The sequence below is a fragment of the Dryas octopetala genome, chromosome 6, assembly GCF_963921425.1.
Source record: "Dryas octopetala chromosome 6, drDryOcto1.1, whole genome shotgun sequence".
NCBI lineage: Eukaryota > Viridiplantae > Streptophyta > Magnoliopsida > Rosales > Rosaceae > Dryas > Dryas octopetala.
In genome coordinates, this window is record NC_141371.1 from 20817861 (window position 1) to 20840071 (window position 22211).

The window sequence follows — 22211 nt, forward strand, 5'->3', positions numbered from 1 at the left end:
CTTGGAATGAAATAGATGTTTATTTTGTTCTAAGAAAACATTCAACAAGTTTTTGGCGCCGTTGCCGGGGAATGATGTCTAATATCAATGAATTGATTTGATTAATCATTAGAATTAGGATATATTAGTTAGATTTGTTTTTGGTTAGTTTTTAGTTTGAATAAATGCCATGACTTTACATGCATATTCTCTACTGATTTGGTGTTTGCTTTTGTAGATGCCTAGAGCAACAATGGGAGAACAAGAAAGAGAAGACACAAGTAGAGGAATGGCAATGTCAGGCTGAAAGACAGTAAATCAAGCGCTGATTGGGAGGCAACCCAAGCTTTTTCAAGAATCCAAGAGATCAATAGAGACCAAGGAGGCCGCACCTACACTTGGAGTGTCCAACTTGCATCCACAAGTAAACAATTCCTCTATTCTTGCTTCATTTGACCATCTTATTTCATTTGTGTGTTTATTTGGTTGCAATTTCCCTATTGCTTATTTTGGGCATTCATGCATTTAATTTGTATACATTGAGGGCAATGCATCATTTAAGTTTGGGGGGAAAGCAATGGTGTCGTAGCTTGTTTATTAGGTTTTTTGTTTTTAAACTTTGAAAAAAAAAAAAAAAAAATTCGTTTTGGGTTTAGAGGTCCGGTCCTCTAGGGAATTTTAAAAATAAAAAAAAAAAGATTTTGTTTCTTTTGTTTTTAAACTTAGGAAGTCAAATCCCACATCAAAATGCAATTTTCTAAAATTCATTCTACCCTAATGATGGAATTGAATCTTTAGAACCTTGTTGCAACATTGTTTTTAAAGTGATTTGAGTCTTTTGTGTGTTTTGGTTAGTTTTTGAGTCCCCAACAAGTTGATTGATTGTTTATGACTTTTGAGAAGCATGTTTAGCATCGTGTCTATGATATGTATTTTTCTTTTTCTAATATTGTTCCATAACCTATTTTATGATTCTATGTGATTGGGCCTTATTTTCATGAACTTGAGTTGTGATTTGCATGAACTTGAGTTGTGATTTGCATGATTTAGTGATTCATATGCATCTTAGAGTAGACTTATGTGACCCATGTGAAGTTTTGATCCTTGTCCTTCATTTCGCGAGTGTTGTACATGACTCTATTCTTTTCTCGTTATTTAAGTCGTTGTATGATCTCATTGTTTTTGATCAAATGCTTGAAATGTATATATTTTTGAATCAATAAACTAGAACTTCTTTCTTATTCTAGGCAAAGCATGTTTATAACTACATGAATCTTAGAAGATGATTTTAGGCCATGTTTGTTTTACCTATAGCCTAAAAAGCCAACCCTTATGTGTTTTATCCCTAGTTAACCATTTTGAGCCTTATAGCTTTTTCTTTGTTTACCCATACTATATACCCAAACCCTAAGTTTGGGGGTGCTATACCCCTTTTACCCCGTTTACCCTTAACTATGGTTTTGCATTAATTAAGATTGAGGTTGTAAATAAATGATTATGATTAGCTTGAAGGAGAAGAAAATGAAATGTGCTTAATTGTATATGCCGTGCCCTGGGAAAAAAAAAAAAAAAAAAGAGAAAGAAATCGTAGGGACGGTTTCAAAAGAAGAAGTGGACAAAAGTGTTCAAGTTCAAGCTATGATGTGCAAAGAAGCAAGGTATGCCTCAGAATGTTCTATTGTTCTTGTAATTCCATAGTTTATAGCCCTTTGTTTATCCCTTTCATTTCAATATCATACCTTACCCTAAGCCTTCATTATAACCCCTATGAAGCCCTAATTGATTTTAAGAGAAGTGCAGTTCTTAATGTGGAGTCTAGGACGGAAGGAAGCTTATGGTTATTGATTTTATTTCAAGTATTTTGATTTTTCCTTCCTTGAGATCTTATTTCCTTTCAAATGTGCCTATCTTTCATGCTAATATGTGAGATACTTCTCTTTGATTACATAACTTCTCTCACATATCCTTTGAGTGCACAATTCAACCCAATTCTTGAGTGCTTTATTGTTGAGGGTATGCCTTGGTGAGGATTGGAGTTGAATCTATTTTGTATATGTTGATTTATTTCTTGCTTGTCCAACACTTGGGTTATGAAGAGAATGACCTATATGCACAATGGAGGAGTAAGGTATGTTATTTGAAGCAGTATTAGAATTTGAAGAATAAATGTTATATACGTCTTGCTCTACTATGTTATTGTTGGTCATTCTCATGATGTCAGTTGTTGGGAAAGTTAGTTTGTTTTTGAGTCTTTGAGTCTTTTTCTTTATTTTCTTTGCTCGAGGACTAGCAAAGTCTAAGTTTGGGGGTGTGATGAGTGTTCATTTTACGCTATTTTATGATACTAACTCCCTAACCTAGAGTGTTAGAACTCGATCTTTTTGTGTCTGTTGTCTTGTTTTTATGTTTTTAGGTCGAATGAAGCATAAATAGGAAATATGAGCAAATGGAGCCATTTTGGGACATTTCCTGGTCAAACTAGGAAAATGGGTCAATTCCTGGTCAAACCAGGAAAAGAGCTGAAATCCTAATCAAATGAGGATTCCTAGTCACACTAGGAAACATCAAGTCCAGAACCATCATTGTCGAGCCAGAAATGAGAAATCCTGATTGGAACAGAAATTCCTGGTTGAACTAGGAAACCTAACCCTACTAGGGAAAGGAGTCCTAATGACACTAGAAGACTCCAAGGGCAATATGGTCATTACGAGAAGGCAAAATGGATAAGGAATCTTTCATTTACAAGAAATCCTAGTTGGACTAGGAAAGGATGGTCAAAGTCAACTCAATCAAGTCAAGGTTCCAGAAGCTTCTAGAAGGTGGTGGACATCCATGGAATCAGATGGAGGAATGAATTCGAATCCAAGAGGGATAGAAGGGTAAAATTGGAAGTCAAAGTCAATGGTCAAGGGTAAGTCAATTGGGCTTTGGGCCTAGGTGAAGTCGAAATCCACAAGAATGGTGAGGTGGCAGCCCATGCATGCATGCGCATGCCATGCAAGCCATGCGCCAATTGTAGAGCCCAAGCCATGCAAGCCATGCATCCCTAAAGTCCATCACGCCACTTGCTTGTTGCAGCCAGCCCATGTTCTTTTAAAGGAAACCCTAGCCCATCACGCCTACAAAGAGAAAGCCCAAGGAATCCTAGTTGAAAAAGAAGTCAAAACCCTGGAAAATAGAGCACCAATTTCGACAGCAATTCTGTAATTCTCCAGAACGAATCAGGTAGCATGCCATATATGATTGGAAAGATACGGATGTTAGCTTCGCAGGGAATTTTACGGATTTCGATTCCGAGTTTTCTAGCTCAAGATATGGTCATTTTAGTGGAGGTAGCGCAGCAGTTCCGCGAGCTGAAAAGGGAGTTACGCCCAAAAAGAGCCCAAATCAGCCCAAGGCCCATGCTTGGACGAAAATTATAAGTCTTGGTGTGCAAGGAATGCACTTATCCTACATTGAAGAGAAAGAGAAATCTCAGCCCCACTCTCCTCTATAAATATATCTTTATAGCTCAAAGAGAGGGGGCTCCTCTCTAAAATTTCAGAAACCCTAGCTGTTCTCTCTCTCTCTTTTGTAGCCGCCAATACCCTAGCCTCCTTTCTTTCTCTTTCTTTTCTCACGCACCCTAGGAACCCTAGCAGCCCCCATTATTTCTCTTCCCTTATCGCAGCCACCATCATCTCTCTTTCTTTATTTTTCTGCTGAACCGAAGGAGGAGGAAGAAGTCGAGCTGCTGCCACCTTGTGCCGCTGCTGCCACCTTGTGCCGCCGCTGCTGCCACTCTCTAGGGATGTTCTTTTATTTTTGTTTTGGAATTCTTATTTCTTTTGTTTGATTCTAGTTTTTAATTGTTTTGTTTAATTAGTTTGCTTTCCAACATGGATTGGGAATTTATTTATATTATTCTGATTTTCTTTTCTATTTTAATTATGTAAGTTTATTTATTCTATCTTGCATGTTAGTTGTAGGTTGATTATTGGATTTGCATGCTTTAACAAATCGTTTATCCGTCTCTTGGTCTGTTAGTTTGATGTTTGCATGTATTAAATTTCCACTATCTATTAGAACCCGTCACTAGTTATTTGCATCCTTTGACTGGCCACCTTAGGGTAATTGCATCTAGTTTATTTGTTAGGTTTAGCTGTGAAATAGTCAAAGACACTAAACCACAAGTAACAAGGGAATAAGGGATTATTCTTGGTAGTGGGGTTGGGCGACCTCTATAAGGAAATAGTCAAAGCTTATATGTTGTGCATGTTTGACGTTCTCACAAAACTTAATGACTCCTGCATGGGTAACAGCTGCCTTAGCTTGAACTAGGGAACATGTAGGTTAACTGGCTAAGGAAGGCCCAAGAAGCTCTTAGTTTATGCATTAGGAGAACAATTGCGAGAAAGTAACTAGCCAAACCTTTTTAGCAGTCAAACTTTAATATGTTGTGTTCAAATTAACTGTCATTAGCCTTGGATGGTTATTGCATGCTTATCTGATTTGAAACTGAAAACTTAACATTGCAAGATAAAATAAAGGGTGTGTGCGTGTGGTGATGTGTGCGTGTGTTTTCATCTCTTAAAACCCCCCAGTTAGTTATTCTATTGATTAATTGAATTGATTTGTTGTGTATTAACCATTCCCTGTGGGATCGACCTCGTGCTTGTACGCTTTGCTACTAATGCGATTCGTGCACTTGCGAGTATACTTGGAATGAAATAGATGTTTATTTTGTTCTAAGAAAACATTCAACACTACCCCTATAGGTGAATTATTGATGCATGCTTAAAATTTTCAATTATACAATCACAAAATGGGTTTGTGACCGGAAGTGCAATATCTATCTACTTGACAATGAATATGGATCCCACACAGGAGAGATTTTTCGATATAACCGATATACCGCTATGTGAAGTAACTAGTATATGTGTCATAACATGAGTGAATATTATTAATACTATACCTTACTAATATAAACATATCGTCCAATAATACCCTTACACGTTCGATTGATTACACTACGTAACAGTATATAGGTTACATTGAAAAAATTCTTCTCACATAAAACAAATCACCAACTTTCAATTAATAACTGTAAATATTAAATAAAAAGTAACTGTTGGTCGGATTCTAAAGGGCGTAAAAAAAATTTTTGTTTTATAATGGATAACAACTTAAGAAGCTTCAGCCACAATAAAGAATCCCCACCAGGTGTTCGAATGTGACAGATTTATAGCACAATGTCCAGTCAGCCCAGCCCAAAGGTTGCTAAATAGCTCAGCCCAGGCCAGCCCACAGCCCAACATAACCAGCGATCCTTCACTGACTCACTCAGTCACTCTCACTCTGTCCCACGCTCAACTCTCAGTTCTCAGTTCTCAGTCTCCGGCTCCAAGTCCAACGAGTGAACCAGGCATTCAAATCATCTTATATTCTTCTTCAATCTTCATTTTGGGCATTGGCTGGTAGTTCTCTTTTCCCTTTTTTTTTTTTTTTTTTTTTTTTTTTTAAGTTTAATTTATGTCTTCTTTAGATTGCACGAGGTTTCTGAACCGTAGTTTGCAGCTTTTGTCGAGTCTGCCTACCTTTCCTTCTTTCTCGTTTCCAATTTGGAGCTGAATTTAGGGATTTAGTGTAAGATTAAATTTTGGGTTTAAGCTAGGTTTAAATTTGGGGTTTGACTTAACAAAAACAAAAACCAATTTAGGGTTGTGTCATTTTCAGAACCATTTGTATTTTGGGCTGATTATGGAGAATGGGAGATGCCCATTTCGTAGGTCAGATCACTTCGCTTTCTTTAGCACTTCTTTGGTTGATTGTACTGCCAATCTTTTTGTAAGTGTGTTTGGGTATTTAGCTGGCTGCTGGGAGAGTGTGTTTCGGATCAATTTGCTTTTTTTGGTCAATTTTTTCTTAATTAGCAATGAAATATGAGAAAAAAGAAGAGAAGAGAAAATAAAATATATGAGAAAAAAGAAGAGATGAGTGGAGAAACTAGCAGTACGATTATGCTTGAGAAAAAAGAAGAGTTGCGTGTGATTGGAGTTGTATAGAGAGCAGTAGAGCCCATTATGATTCTTTTTTATTTTCTTAAAAGAAGCACAATATTATTCGATGGTCTAATGATTACTTGATTGATGTGGGATTGCCTGCTTATTCCAGGTGCCAGGTTCAAGCTCAATCTTAGTTGCTGGAGATTTAGCCCATCCCAATTTCAAATCCTCGCTCCATCCCTGGCTGTAGCAAAGATGATGAAGCTTTTGCGCCTCTTCTCCTCCTCCAGGTACCAACTCTATTGTCTTTCTTCTTTTTTCCTTTTTCCTTTTAATCTGACAATGAACAATTTGCTTATTTTCCTCAAACCCTGAAAATATGGCGAAAAAAAAAAAAAAATCTTGTTGGGAAAACTGAGCTCAAAGAATTAAGAGAAATGTAAGTGTGAATTTTATGTATCTGGTTGCAAAGAAATGAAAAAGATTCCTTTACCTATGGATTTTGTTTTAGCAATTGAGATAAATATCCTGTATAGGTTTTTGAAAACTTTTGACCTGCAATTTTTTGCCAAAATGTATATGTTTGTGCCTTGTGGTGAATGGATTAGAATCTGTTTCATTTTGTTAATATTGGAAGAACTAGAATATTCTTGTGCGAGACAGGGATGGGTTAAAACCCTAATCTAGCATTGAGATACACACACACACACACACATGAATGGGCCATTTGATTGATTTCAATTAAATCCTACTTGACTGTTCATTGGTCATATTTGGCATTAACAAACAAGCATATGGCCGGAAAGGCTAAATTTTTTCCATTTTTTTGCTGTTTAGACTACCAGCTTCCCTATTTTGGAGTAGTATCCTAAAATTGCTAAACCCAATTCATGCAACATATCTCTTATTTTTCTTTTTTTCTTTTTTTTAATTTTCTTTGTTGAAAAAGGAACCAGTTGTCCAATAGAGATGCTTTATCGTTGCATGCTCTTACACATAGCACCAGATTTTCCACTGCCAGGCAGAATTTTTCTGCTAAAGGTAATTTGTGTATACAATTTTTCAAGTTTTACCTCTTACATCTTTTTTTCCTGATGGATCAAATGATTCAGATTTGCCTATTTATCTCTGTCCTTTTGTTCCTGAACCTGCAGGAAGTATTTCTGATAAAGTATATGCTCCTTTTGCTATCTACAAAGGCAAAGCTACAGTCTCTTTGGCTCCTGTTCTCCCAACATTCACTAAATTGGAAGTACATACTTTTTCTTTTCATTCATAATTTCCATAAGCTCATCTGTTGAAGGATGCCAATGATATATCTCCTCATTCATCTCTTTATATATTGCATAGTCTGGAAGTCTTGTAGTTGATCGGCGTGGTTCTGTGATGCTCAAGTTCACTCCTGCCATTGGTGAGCGCAAGTATGACTGGGAGAAGACACAGGTACTTTCCATAGCGGTTCCTATTTACATTTTTAGATTTTCATATTTTGTACATCCCAAAATAATTTGTAGAGCTTAATTAGGGACTCTCTCTCTCTCTCTCTCTCTCTCTCTCTCTTGTCCTTCTGTTTGACTTAGTATTTTAGTAATCTTATTGACATTTGTTTCTAGGTGTTTGCTTTATCGGCAACAGAGATTGGCTCTCTGATAAGCTTGGGTCCCAAAGATTCTTGTGAATTTTTACATGATCCCTCAATGAAGTCAAGGTTGGTTTTTCTGCATGCTATTTTTGTGGAAACATATGTAACTGCCTTTTGTCTTTTAACCTCATTGAGAGAATCACATTTTGATCAAACCAATTTGTAGATGCCATTATCTTATTGTTTCTATGTTAAACCATGACTTGTTTTTTTTCCTCCCTTAAAAGATGTTTAGTATTTTGGGGAAATAGATAGTAATTTGCTTTAATGAGCAATTCATTCATTTTACAGTAATGCTGGTCAAGTGAAGAAGAGCTTATCAATTAAGCCCCATGCGGATGGCAGTGGCTATTTTATTTCTTTGAGTAAGCACTGTGTCTTCTCATAAAACTTTTTTTTTTTTTTTTTTTTTAAATACATGTGAAGTTTTGAGTAAGCAATTTATCTGCCCGAATTTACATTTGCTTGGAAAAAAAAAAAATTGAGGCTGCTGTTTACCCATGTGTTGTTTTAAAATTTGAGTGAATGATTCGAAGTTTTGACGCTTTGACGCTTTGTGTATGATATCCATCTGTTTTTAGTAATTGAACCACGATCATCTCAAATAAAGTTGTGTTTTTTATTCATGTACTCATGTGGCTATAGATTTATGGATTTCTATCAAAATTTGATATAATTTCTTCCCTATTTTTGGTGGCAGCTGTTGTCAACAACCTTCTAAAAACACGGGAGAACTTCTCAGTTCCTATCACAACTGCTGAATGTGCTGTGATGAAGACTGCTTGCAGCGTATGACAACAACTTTAAACTTCCCTACTACTGGAATAATAATGATGGATATGCATTATAATGTTTGTTTTTATTAATTTATTTCACGTGCATCTAATAAAATAATATTTCTTGTGCAGTTTGCGCTGCCCCACATAATGGGTTGGGATCGGTTGACGAATAAGATGCAAAGAGGCGTAGAAGGGGATGAATCAAGGGTGAAACCACAACTGTTGGATGAGTGGGATAGATGAAGTCTGCCTCTGTCTTGTCTTTATCAAGCTTAAGGAACTTGGACTTACAAAAGTGTGTGCTTAATGTACTTATGGTGTATATGGTGGATTTTGAGCTTTGGCAAAGGCTTATCTGATCTGGTGTAGAAATTTTTGATGCTGCTCTCAGAAAAGTTGGTAACCATGACTGAGCAGCAGCTGATCTTATCCTAGTTTTTGGCTTAAGATGCTCAGAAGTCAGAAATCAGAAGTGATCATTTTTTGTTTGGTTTGACTTAAGTGTGGGTTGGGTTGAGGATTGCGCTTGGTCCATTTTCAACCAATCCTAGTTTATTGGGCCTTGGTATTTGAATATTTATCTTCAATCAAATGAATTTTTTTTAGCAAAAAAAAAAAAAAAAAATGTCATTGCATCCCTTTAATTTTTTTTCAAATATAAATGAAAAGTGAGGAGTAGGAAGGGAACGCAACAACTTATGATATATATATATATATATATATATCGAGGTATTTTTTTATTAAGGTATATTTTAACTTATTTATGTTGAGGTATAATCTTGTTGGGGTCACACGAATCGTTTTGTGTAAATTTGAATCGTTCGTAAGGATTATTTTCATTTATAGATCATCTTTGTAAAAAATTAGTTAAATTGGAAATTATTTACTTATCTAACTTTTATAAAACAAATGGATGGTTTTATCGAAAATATTTGGTTCGTCTATTTATTTGAACAAAGTTAGATAGGCAAATGATTTTTGATTTGACTAATTTTTTGCAAACATGATCTATCAACGGTGATATAAAAAATGAATGATTCGGATTGACACAAAACGACTCGTGTGAGCCCTAACAGGATATACCTCAACATAAATAAGTTGAGGTATACCTCAATAGAAGGAGCTTGTATATATATATTTTCAAGTAATATACATATAGGCCTCTTTTATTAGAAAAATTATTAGGTGTATCTGATATACCGCCACGTGGTGTAATCAATCCAACGTGGAAATATATTATTGGATGATATATTTATATTAGTAAGGTATAGTATTAATAACATTCACTTATATTATGACACATTGAATTAGTTACAGTATGTGGTGGTGTATCGGTTACACAGAATAATTTCTCCTTTTATTAAGGTATTTTTTGTGGGATTTACTTTGCATTGTATTTTGATAATTATAACTGTCTATTTCCTTGTTTTTCACTGAAAGATCGTCTTTACAAAAAATTAAGTTAATCAGAAATCATTTAACTGTTGATTAATGGTTACCATTTTAAGTGTTTATCGAAAATATTTTGTTCGTCTATTTATTTGATCAAGTTTGATATTTGGTTTTCGATTTATCTAATTTTTTTACGATTCAAATCATTGAAATACTATATGAAGTGGGCTTGTGTATATATATATATATAGTCCTCTAGAGCGCAATTTTTTTTCACAGATTTCCATCGCCGAGCGCTCGGTAGTGCCATTTTCTTCTTCTCCCGAGCGCTCGGTATCACACCCCTAATCTTGGGTATGCGACAGAAACACCTTCCTTGAGTATCCCGAGAGATTAATACCAAACCACCAACGTTAATCCCTAAGACGCTCGGGGAAGGTTGAGCATCTTGTAATTTAAATGGATCGGGTTGGATCAGAGTACTCATTACACAACAAGATGTTTGAAGAAGAATAAGATTAAAATAAATAGTAATCAAAGTAAATATTAATCAACCCACTAGGGTGGAATAGTTAAATCAACACCTCAGGAAAAGAATTATCAAACTATAAGTAAAACTCATATAAGTCTACAAAATAAGTAAATCAAAACATCATTGTTCCAAAATGAGTTCCCATATAAAACGCACATAGGAATGTAAGAACCACAGAGATAGCAAAAGACAATACAACAGAGACCTTGAGACACCCGACAAGAGAATCCAAGCTGCGCACCTCTTCAGTCAAGATTTCCTCCAAGAGGCAAGTCTACATAAAAAATAGAGTAGAAACAAACAAAGAAAGAAAGTATAGGGTAATCATCTCATACAATCATAACTTCCCTTAGGAGATCCTACTAAGTTTGAAAACCATAAAAAAAAAAACATTTCCCTGTGAAAGATTGATTTCCAAAATCCCAAAAAATTTTCACAAAATTGATTTAACACCTCAGCTACAACAGTATATGGTAAACATGCATAAAAAACCATATATAATAGTGAAACAAATGGTCGATACATATTAGGTACAACTATGATGTTAGCTGCGGAAGACAGCTACCATAGCGAGAGTGCCCTAGTAAACAAAGATATGAATTCGCAATTGAGAAACCGTATCAACTGTCAGCTGATCAGTTATGAGCCTTGGCTTCGCACAATTACACAATACACATGACAATATGGCTAAGCACCTCATAACGTAAGCGATCAATTCTTCTAGAAGGTTTAGGGATTTGAACTCAAGGTCACCTACGAGACTACCCTTACTCTCAGAAAAAACACATGCAATAAACATAATAGTATGTTATAACAGTTTAAAAACTACATATACACACACAAATTTCATAGTCAAGAATGTAGAATAAATCCTTGTACCTGGAATCCAATGCTCTTCAAGTATTCTCTTCCACAAGCTTTCCACGTTCGCGTTCGGTCCTATTTTGGCAAATTCTTCATAACTAGAAAATACGGCAACCTTAACCTCTTAACAACTCGGCCACTGTGTAACTGGGTAATCCGATAGAAACAGAAACGACAAAAGAAAACAAATTCTAAGTTAGGGACGATTAACAATAAAGGAAGACGATATGACCTTTTCTTTAATTATCTTAAAGTTAAACCAATTAACTAGTTGCTTTAGCTCAAAGTAGTTCCTAAAAATAAATTATATTAATTCAATTTAATCTCTACAATTGAAACTTACTAATCCTAACATGCTAAATACTCTTAATTAAACAATTAAGTCTCCAAAAACAAAGCTAGGCATGCTTAATTAATAAATAAATCCTACTTAATTAATCTAAGTATGCATCCTAAAATTAAAGCTTAAAAATAAATAAATAAATAAAGCAAAAATAATAAAATACTTACCCGGTTGTAGACCTCTAAAGCTAGACTCCACTCCTAGAGACTCCTCTTTGCACTTCACTTTTGGTATGTCTTTTCTTAGAAAGACTCCCAAATAACCAAGAAGTAAATAACTCTAACTTCACTTGGTGGTGCAAGTGAAAATGAGGGACAAGGATCTCTATTTATAGGCACTAGAGGGTTGGAAGAAATTGTAAATCTTTAATGTGGGACAAATTGCACTAAAAATACTCACAAAAGGCTTAAAATCTGAACTGGGTCAGCAAAACCCATCAAAATACTCGTTTGTAGACACAAGAAACCCATGGGTCAACCCACATAGGACATATGGGTCATCCTTGACCCGGCGTGAACAGTAACCGGTGCCTAAGAGGATGGATAGCTGAGATCGTGTCCCTTTAATGAAGCTGAGCGGCCCAGATTAATGGTTTAGCTAGGCATGAATTTATGGATATTTACAAAAGATATCATTGCTCCAAAATGAGCAATATTTAAAGATCCATGATTTGAGGCATTTATTACTCCTAATCGAGGAATAAAATTTCGGGTTTCGAGGAAATTTCGAAGATTTTCAAATTTCGACAAAATACGAAAATTGCTATCAAAATACAAAAATTTTGAATGAAACTTTATCATATATTTATTTAACATATTATCTACTACATTGATAAAAAATACTTAAGAAACTAAATTATATGGTAGGTTTCATATGATATAATGATATATGATGATATAATGTGCACTGGAGGCAAATACTGTTAAAAAAATGTTTCACTAATTAATAATTACATAATAAAATTACATGAATAAATCACCAATGTGGCAATGGGAAGTAGCAAACTTATTCAAAGGGACTTGGAAATGGTCTTCAATAGTCAAATTGAGCCGAATTGGGTTAAAAGAGAACCGACCCGGTGACAGTAGCGGCGACAGCGATTTACTTAAAAATTTCAATTTCACAAATTCTCAAAATTAGAAAACCAAACATTAAGGAAATGAAACCTCATGGTGAGGGGATAAATTTCTTTTTCATAATTTATTTTTACAAAGATTTAAGCTAAAAAAATTGGATAGTGATTGTTTTTAAAAATGTTTGTTTTAATTAAATTTTTTATAATTTAGTTTGACTCCAAAGTTGACTATTAATAATGGGTTTTTAATCTTAATTTTTGTGCCGTTGGAAATGCACAAGCTCACGAACGCATACACGCGAACCGTTCGTGAATCACAGTTACGGTTTAAAAGTTACGGGCGTTTGATTGTGAGGGGCTTTTGAGTAATTTCTATTTTGAATTTTTAAAAGTTAAAAACCAAAAATTAGGCTAATCAACTTCAACTTCACCGTACTACACACAGTGACATAGTACAATTTTTTATTTTCTTTCTATTTTTTATTCTTTTTTTATTCTTTTCTTCATTTTCCCTTTGACTTTCTTTCCTTCCTTCTTCCTTCCCAATCTTCCAGCTGCCTCTCATATCTCTCTCCCAATTCCACTGTGACAGTCCCAGATCTATTCTCTCTCCTCCCTCTCCCTCCCAGATCTCTTTTTCCTTCTCTTCCTTTCCTTTCCTGATCTCCCTCCCCCATCTCTTCTCTCTTTTCTCTCTCCTCCTTCCCCAATCATCACTTTGTTCGATCCGCCGCTCTCCTCCGGCGACGGCTGGCCTCTTCCTCCCCTCTCTCCCTCTAGCTCCGCCTTCCCAACTCAAAAATTTCGCCGAAATTTCGAGAATTTCGGGAAATTTTTGAAATTTCGGCGAAATATTTCAAAATTTAAACTAAATTAATATGGTATTGTATTAAAATTTCCATATTCCTCGAAAACGAAATTTTACTCCTTGCTCCTAATTTTGAATGTTTTTATTGATGAAATTTCATGATTCATGAATTCAATTAAAAAAACATTTGTTACCAATTCACATCAACATATAAACACTTCAATACAAAAAAAAAAAATTAAACACCCAATAATATATACATATAATATACCTATAATATAGATTTTAAAAAATGAACACAGTAAGCCTCCACTTTGGGTTAAAAAAAAAATATATCTAATTAAAATATAACAAATCTATCACAATACAAATATACCACTAAGATATATAAATACAAAAATCAATACCTTGGACTCAAGTACATAAAACAAAAGAAGAAAAAGAAGAAGCTACCTATGACTTAGGTCAAGAAGAATATACCTATCACTTAGGTCAAGAAGAAGATATCTATCCCCCCAAATCCAACATTCTTTTGATGTATATATACCAATGGTTTCATTACCTCTTACACTCAAGTAGAAAAATGTGGAAGAAAAATAAAACCAAAAATCATGGAGGGCTTGGTACGTGTTGAAAAGAAGAAAAAAAAATCGAAGATTGATGATGAAGAAAAATCAAAGAAAAGGAAGATCAAAGAAGAAGGAGATCAAAGAAACTACAAAGACAACCAAAACAAAATAATACGCTATTTTTTTTATTTCCAGTTATGCTTTTATTGATTGGATGGGAATGAATTTTCTACAGAAAAATAGATAATCCTACGTGTCAAATTCAAAAATAGATGTATATTAAAATAATGAGATAATATCAAAGTGGGCCTCAGAAATTTGTGTATCTCTAATTTGCTCATAATTTTATCTTAAGCATACTAAAAAACTAAATTTATAGAAAATTAGCTTGAGCAGTACTAGCCATTATTTGTTAGAAATCCGATGATCACAAATCTATATGACCCCACATACACCCTATAAAGCTATTTTTTTATGAATATTTAATCACTTCATTCTCTCTAGAGCCATCTTCATCCGGAGGTTGAAGATTTAAGTCAAACAAAAGCGGTCTTTGGGGTGCATTTTGCTAGATCACATTTCGATCATTGTTTTGCACTTCATTAACTTGAGTAGCTGCACAAGAAAATCAAGAGCAGGTGACGTGATGGAATAAGCACTCTTGCATAAATACACATGCATATTTCTAAGAGTGAGGTTATGTAGACCACTTTTAGCTGCTGAGTTGACCACCCTAATATATTTTACCCAACTTTTTTCCTATTTTACCCCAGATTCATTCGGTAGTTATCCATCGAAATATTCACCAATATTCGACAAATAAGTGTCGAATAAACACAAATATTTTCACAAATAAATGGCAAATGCCTTTTTCATTTATATTCGGTGGTTATTCACCGAATAATCTTCCAATGTTCAGCAGATAACTGTTGAATAACTACAAATATTTCGGTAGATAACCGTCGAATGACCTAACGAACAAAATTGAAATTTTTTGTTTGAAGGATAAAATTGAAATTTTGAAATAGGGTGATCAATTCAACACTTTAAGGTGGTCGGAATAGCACCCCTCTATTTCTAATTGAAGGGCTCAACTGTGTGAATAGTAAAATAATAATAATATTAACAATAAACACACACACACACACGAGTGAATTTTAAATTGTATGGCATCATAAAATTTGTGAAGTCAAGGTGATGAGAGGCATTGTGCATATATTGCTTCACACAACTGAAACTTGCTATATATTTGTGCAAGCATGTACGTGCATAAGGTAATGAATTTATGGAGGAAAATAATTTTATTTATTTTTTGATCAACAAATAAAAAAAAAAGGTAAATACTCTTTATATGTGTGCATGTGTGTGTATGTGTGTGTGTGTGTGAGAGAGAGAGAGAGAGATCTGCAATATCAGCTTCTGCAGCATATTGTTCCAACAATATTGTCTGGTTCTCATTGACATTGTTTTCTGCTGGGTTTTGGGAAGATCCAACACCATTATTTTCTCCTGAGTTTTGGGAAGATCCAACACCATCATTATGTCACTACAAGAAAAAACTTTACATAGCACAATTTATATTTGTGTCTTTTTGTTTCAAAAAGCACAATTAATCATGCCATAATGACATTGGTAACAGTGCAGCCACAATTATCATGTTTGTGACCGGTAATGGCGTTACTGATAGCACGGGACACAAATCAATATTTGTGTCACATGCACAGAGATAGGCCTCACCAAAAAGCCCAAGGCCCGAAGCCCACCCGAAGCCCGCCCGGCCCATTAGGCCCGAAGCCCGATTTGGCCCGAAAATTGGGCCGGCCCGGCCCGGCCCGAAAGTCTCTTGGGTTGGGCTTGGGCCATCCCCTTGAAGCCCATGGGCCGCCCGAAGCCCGGCCTGTTTAGGCCCGCCCAAAGCCCGACCCAAAGCCCAATTTGGAAATCATAACATATTTAATAGGTTTTTTGTTTGTTTACTATAATAAATTATTAATATGCTTATTAAGTTATTATATAATACTATAATGTTAGTAAATAGTAATAGTGTAAACTATGTAATACCATAAATAATAAAGTAATAAACTTTTAAAATTATATACAACATTACAAGTATAATAAAATATAAATGTATATGTGTATATACAACTTTTATAATACAAGTATAATTAAAGTTATTAAACCACAATCGTCATTTCATTAATTCAACGATCTGAACCGTTCATTTTCTATTTTCATAGTCAAAGATCATCCTTACAAAAAATCGGCTAAATCGGAATTCATCTACCCATTCGATTATCATTAGAAAAACCACGATCGTTCATTAATTCGACTACCGTTACATTTAGAAAAATCACTTTTACATCTTCGATTAAGCTAATTTTTTGCAAGAATTCTCTTTGAGTGGAGAACTAAAACTTGAACGGTTCGGATCGGATCGTTGAAAACAAGATCGATATGTGAGCTTCTACATATAAATACACTTGAAGAGTATAATTCTAATAACTTTCCCGTTGAAACCTTATTGTTTCCATAATTATGAAGACCACAACGTGATTTCAACAATCTGACCTGTTCATTTTCTATGTTCATAGTCAAAGATCATCCGTACAAAAAATCGGCTAAATCGAAATTCATCTACCCATTCGATGATCATTAGAAAAACCACGATCGTTCATTAATTTGACCACCATTATGTCACTTTTACATCTCCGATTGAGCTAATTTTTTGCACAAATTATCTTTGAGTGAGGAACTAAAATTTGAACGGTTTGGATCGTTGACAACACAATTGCATCGTTTGTTTATAAAAATATGTAATAAAATATATAATAATACATATGTACATTTATGTTTTATTATAGTTGTAATGTTGTATATAATTTTAAAAGTTTATTATTTATGGTATTACACTATTACTAACATAATAGTATTATATAATAACTTAATAAGCATATTAATAATTTATTGAAGTAAATAAACGAAAAAGCTATTAAATATGTTATGATTCACAAACTTGACAAATAAACTAGTCAGCTCAGTTGGTTGAGAGTTGAAGCTTGATATGTGAGGTCTCATGTTCAAATCACAATATAGCCAAAATCTTTTTTTTTTTTTTTTGAAGATATATATGTGTCTAAATAGGCTTTGGGCCCATTTTGGGCCGCCCGTTCGGGCCTAGCCCGGCCCGGTCCTCCAAGCCCGCAAGCCAAAGCCCGATGGGCGGGCCTTGAGCTTGTGTATTAAAGCCCAAGCCCGGCCCGGCCCGGCCCGAAAGCCCTATTGGGCTTCTATAATTCAAGCCCGAGCCCGGCCCGAACCCAAAAAATTTGGGCCGGGCTAGCCCGGCCCGGCCCATTGCCGACCCCTACACAGAGACACAAATACAAGTACTATTTTGTGCCTCCAATTTGACAATCATTACTGCTCCCACAATGGCACAAATACTACAATCGTGCTCAATGAGTTTATTTTTAAATAAATAAACAACATATATTAGTATTTTGAGTTCTAACAATCACGTTAACAAATGCATTTATTTATTTTTAAATAAATTAACAATATATTAGTATGAACTGTTTGCATTTCAAGTTATTGGTTATTATTTTGCACTTACACAATACATAAGTAAATGCTATACACTAGAATGCTATCCTACCTATCGAAAGTGTAGTACAATAGAATTGCATTTCAAAATATCATATTTTATTATTATGAATTTTTTTGTTGTTGTAATACCTCAATTTTTTCTTTATGCTAATTAAATTAATACTAATAAAGTACAGATTCATATGCTCATATTAATTTATTAACTATATGCAAACATGTTATTATATTATACTATTAAATATAGTAAAAAATGACACTACAAGAAATATACTATTCCATGCAGGAAATTTCATAAGTTTCCCTACACTAATTTACAAAAGAATACAACAAAAGAGTAGAACTATCACCATGTGACCCTCTTAAATAGAGAACCCCCACATTGCCAAAATCCTAAAGATCTAATGTATACAAAGAAAACAAATTTAGATCCAATGTACACTAGAACTATCACCAACTCACTGACATTTGTGCATTTGTTGGTGTTTAGAGCACTAGATCCCGCTGCCTTCCTCACAGCCTTCCATAATTTACATCCTACAGTTCACAGAGAAAACATAAATAAGAATAAGAACATACTCTAATAGGCATTGGATACAAATATTACTATATTGAAGACTATTCTTTAATATGGAAGAACTAGAGTCTTAAAATATTCTAATTAAACTCTACATGTTCATGATACAATGACAGATTATGACAGTGCTCAATAAAGCTTTGAATTAACAAATGAAATAAACTACAAACCACAGTATTGGTTATTAGGCCATACCAGTTCATTAACTCAATTCCCTCAGAAGCAAAGACTCTGCGGGAAGGGAGAAGACAACTCTTGTTATGATTTCCCCTAGCAACTGCCCTTGCATTTATGTGCATTCCAGCCGTCACAGTATTTGAACAAGAAAGAGTAGTCAGAAAAAGGAAATTAATCACATTAGTCTAGAAGCTAACAACCCAATTGTAAGAAGACTCTTGAAACCATCTACTCACTTGATAATCTATGTCAATGTCATTCTTTTCAAAGAAGGGCTGCCAAACATACACAACCTGCAAAGAGAGTTCATATTGGCAAATTTTATGAATTTATAAGTCTTAAGAATTAAAAGAATCTCAAGAATTCAAATGAATGCCTATATGAAAAATAGACCCTAAACTCATAAATTTGAACAACTCAATAGTGCAATTATTGAAATAAGACAACAATCAGGCCAAGTATGGGAAGCATCAGCACTGAAAGATTGATAAATATGGGAAAGCATGGATGGCAGCATCAAAACTCCAAGTGTTTAGCGGTTATTGTGTTCATTTGGACTCAACATGACCAATCTTGTGTGTCCTCACTAACAATATGCAAACAAAGACAATATAAAGGTTTACTGAGTTGTAGAGCAAACCTATTATACTTTTCTTATTATTCATCATGAAAAACAACTAGAATCAATTCTGGGTAGGTTCTATTAAAGATTTGTTAAGAAGTTGGATTACTGCAAATCTAAGAAAAATGAGTACAAAGACCATCAAAAATATGTAACTCTCCAATATACAACTAATTGCCTAATGTGGAAACCAACGGACAGAGAGTCAACATTATTTATTATAACCCAATTGGCACAACTCAAAAGGGGAGTTTTACTCACCAAACAGTAGGCAACATAATTTTTCAATATTCTTAAATTTTCAATAGCAAAATCCCAAGAAAAGACAATAAAACTTACATGCATTGTGTGTGTCTTTCCACTACTTGTCACACCATAAGCAAAAACAACCTGCATTGTTGGTAAGTAAGCCAAAAGAAATGAAAATTAAAAAAGAGAATTGAATATAATTACTCATAGTTTTTCAACTAAAAATAATAGACTTCAGGAGGAAAGTGTGGCCTTAACACTGCTAATGGTGGATTCCTTTGCTTTTGCAAAGACCAGCCCTATACAACCGTATGTGATTCAACAACTTCAACTACAAACAATACATATGTATATATGTCCCTTGTCATTCTCAAACAAATTATAGATCCTTAACTTGAACATTTTAGAAATTTTTATGCCCATTTAATTGCAGACTTGGTGGCTCCACACTTTTTATCACATCCTAGCTACCTAGGTCTTGGACTCTTTGGTTTTGATAGATTAATTGGTTGCAAACACTGTTTATCACATCCTAGCCGCCTAAGCAAAATAAAAATGTTTCTAATAATGCCAAATGAATTCTTTCTTTGGAATATGTTAATTTAGAAGAGCAGTATAGCCTACTATTAACACCTTCCATGAGTACGTGTTTAGCCATGACCTCATGCACCTCTTGTGGATTCGTATGGAGTCCAATGACTTTATCTGCAACAACCAAACCTTCCACAAATCCAACAATTTTCAAAACCCTGTAATTCTAAGTAAATGCAAATCAACTTCCAACACATTAACCATCCATTTTCTTTTGCGCATCCATAAATTAGCTTCACATATTCAAAATAATAAAAAATAATGATTAGAAAAATACCAAATGCATAGGCTGTGTAGCTGAGTGTACTCATTTCTCATCTTATCACCGTTTGCGTACAAAGTGATCTGGTCGGAGCCGTCGGACTGGGTGGCTTCGATTCACCGCCGTGGGGCGTCGTCGGCGTGAGGGAAAGGTACCAGAGGGACCAGCTCGACGAGAGGAATGAGTTTTGGGTGGTGGTAAGTCGCGAAGCCGCCGGAGCATAGAGATCGCCGGCAAAGGGCTTGGCTCTGCCCCAGCTCGGGTCGCCGCAATCCTTGCATTTCTGGAAAATCAAAACAGATGGGCAAAGAGAGGAGGGAGAGGCGAGAATTTCGGCGGTGGTCTCGCCTCCATCAGCCGCCGGACGACAGCGATATGGCCGGTCAAAGCATGGCGAGAGAGAGAGAGAGTGAGGTCGGGGAGAGAGAGAGAGAGAGAAATGAGAGGCGGGGGTAAAAAAAAATTTGGTGGGAACGTGTTTTATAAATTATAACAAAGAGGCTTTATTTTTTTTTTTTTTGTCGTTCTATGTAAAAGGGCACATTTGATAACATTTGTGTTTCACTACAAACACAAATAATACACTTGTGTCGATATCAACCATGACTTTAACACAATTATTTGTGCCTATTTTAAAAAGTTTGCAGATGTTTGTTGCCACGTGAAGGATGGTCAATTTGGACATAACCATAGACACGGAAATCATGTCCTATATAATAGGACACGTATAAAAAAAACACAATCACATGTGCCTTATATAATAAAACACAAATATATTTATATTTGTGCCCTTATTGTCTCAACATGTCACAAATCTGTATTTGTGCCTTCTTTGTATGTGCCTCATGCCCCTTTTTCTTGTAGTGTGTACTATGTTTTGGGAAGATCCAACACCATTATTTTCTGCTCGTTTTTCCCTCTTCGACTTTTGGATACTAGGACCCCTTGTGACAGTCTCTTAGGAGGACGATCATGTTTTCTTTGGCGCCATCTTATATAATCTGGATCATTAGAACTATATATTTCATCATCAGTCTCATCTTCTGACTCTGAAATGCTCCGATCATAATAGTTAACTTGGTTTTCCTTTCTGCTTCTAAGCTAATACACCATATTTTCTTTCTAAAATATACTACTTTGGTCTGGAAAAAATGAAAGAAAAAAGGAGCTTAAGAAAGTAATTAACAATACTAAAATCAAGAAATATGGTTTGGGATATAAAAAATCAGAATCCACAAGTCAATTTTTGTCACAATAAAGATAATTTTGATTTGTTTCCATTTTTATTATGTGAAGCAATTTTCTCCTTAATTGTCCTTCATATATTGTTGTACATGCAAATATATAATTAGATTAGCATATATATATAAATATATATATAATAGAAATTTCTATTTGAACACACCATTACTTCTCACTAGACATCTCTTTTATTTAGTTTGTGAAATAAAAAATTTAACCCAATATTGAAAGACTATAAAGGACAACTTATCACTTAAAAAAAAAAACAAAGATTTATGGTAGGGCTGCCTTTTGGTTTGGTTTTGATTGAACTGATCGAAATTTTTTGGTTTGATATACTGATTTTCACAATTTGAAAATCGAAAAATTTGAAAAATGTTGGTAAACTGAAAATTATTGCTAAAAGAAACTGAATCGATTATTACTGAAAAAACCGAAATATATATCAAAAAATTGAAACAATTACCAAAATTTAGTTACATATGCTTATATAATACTATTATGTTAGTGGTACAATAAATATTAAACTACTAATATTATAAACAACTATAAAAAAATATAATTTTATAATGTTATCATATTAATATTATCAAAAGTGTGAGTTAAAATATAGAGTCATTCTCTAATAAAGTAAGTGTTATTAATTTTGGGAAAATAAGAATCTCATATTTAGGTAAGTAATGCATATATATATATATATATACTTATATTTATCGGTACAGGTTCCTTCTGTTGAGGTATACCTCAACTTATTTATGTTGAGGTATGACCTTATTGGGGTCCACACAAGTCGTTTTGTGTCGATCTGAACCGTTCGCAAGGATCATCTTCATTGATAGATCATCCTTGCAAAAAATTAGCCAAATCGGAAATCATTTGCCTATCTAACTTTGATAAAACAAATGGACGGTTTTATCGAAA

General features: G+C 34.5%; 1 protein-coding gene and 1 long non-coding RNA gene across 3 annotated transcripts; one reads left to right on the forward strand and one right to left on the reverse strand.

Moving 5' to 3' along the window:
• Positions 1-5287: 5287 nt before the first annotated feature.
• ATWHY2 (WHIRLY 2) lies at positions 5288-8877 on the forward strand. 2 transcript variants are annotated; one of them, XM_086247702.1, is made up of 9 exons: positions 5288-5435; positions 6133-6253; positions 6913-7004; positions 7118-7215; positions 7314-7406; positions 7577-7671; positions 7897-7970; positions 8306-8394; positions 8514-8877. In XM_086247702.1, the coding sequence occupies exons 2-9, from the start codon at positions 6219-6221 to the stop codon at positions 8625-8627; spliced, it is 690 nt and encodes a 229-aa protein (XP_086103828.1). In that variant the 5' UTR covers positions 5288-5435; positions 6133-6218; the 3' UTR covers positions 8628-8877. The 2 variants fall into 2 exon arrangements, with proteins under 2 accessions (XP_086103828.1, XP_086103827.1); XM_086247701.1 differs by lacking the exon at positions 5288-5435 and adding an exon at positions 5604-5747.
• Positions 8878-18584: 9707 nt separating this feature from the next.
• Positions 18585-20478, reverse strand: LOC147283191 (uncharacterized). Its single transcript, XR_015123090.1, has 3 exons — positions 20064-20478; positions 19286-19336; positions 18585-18617 (listed from the first exon to the last, which is right to left on the reverse strand). It is a non-coding gene; the product is annotated as an uncharacterized LOC147283191 (long non-coding RNA).
• Positions 20479-22211: the final 1733 nt, after the last annotated feature.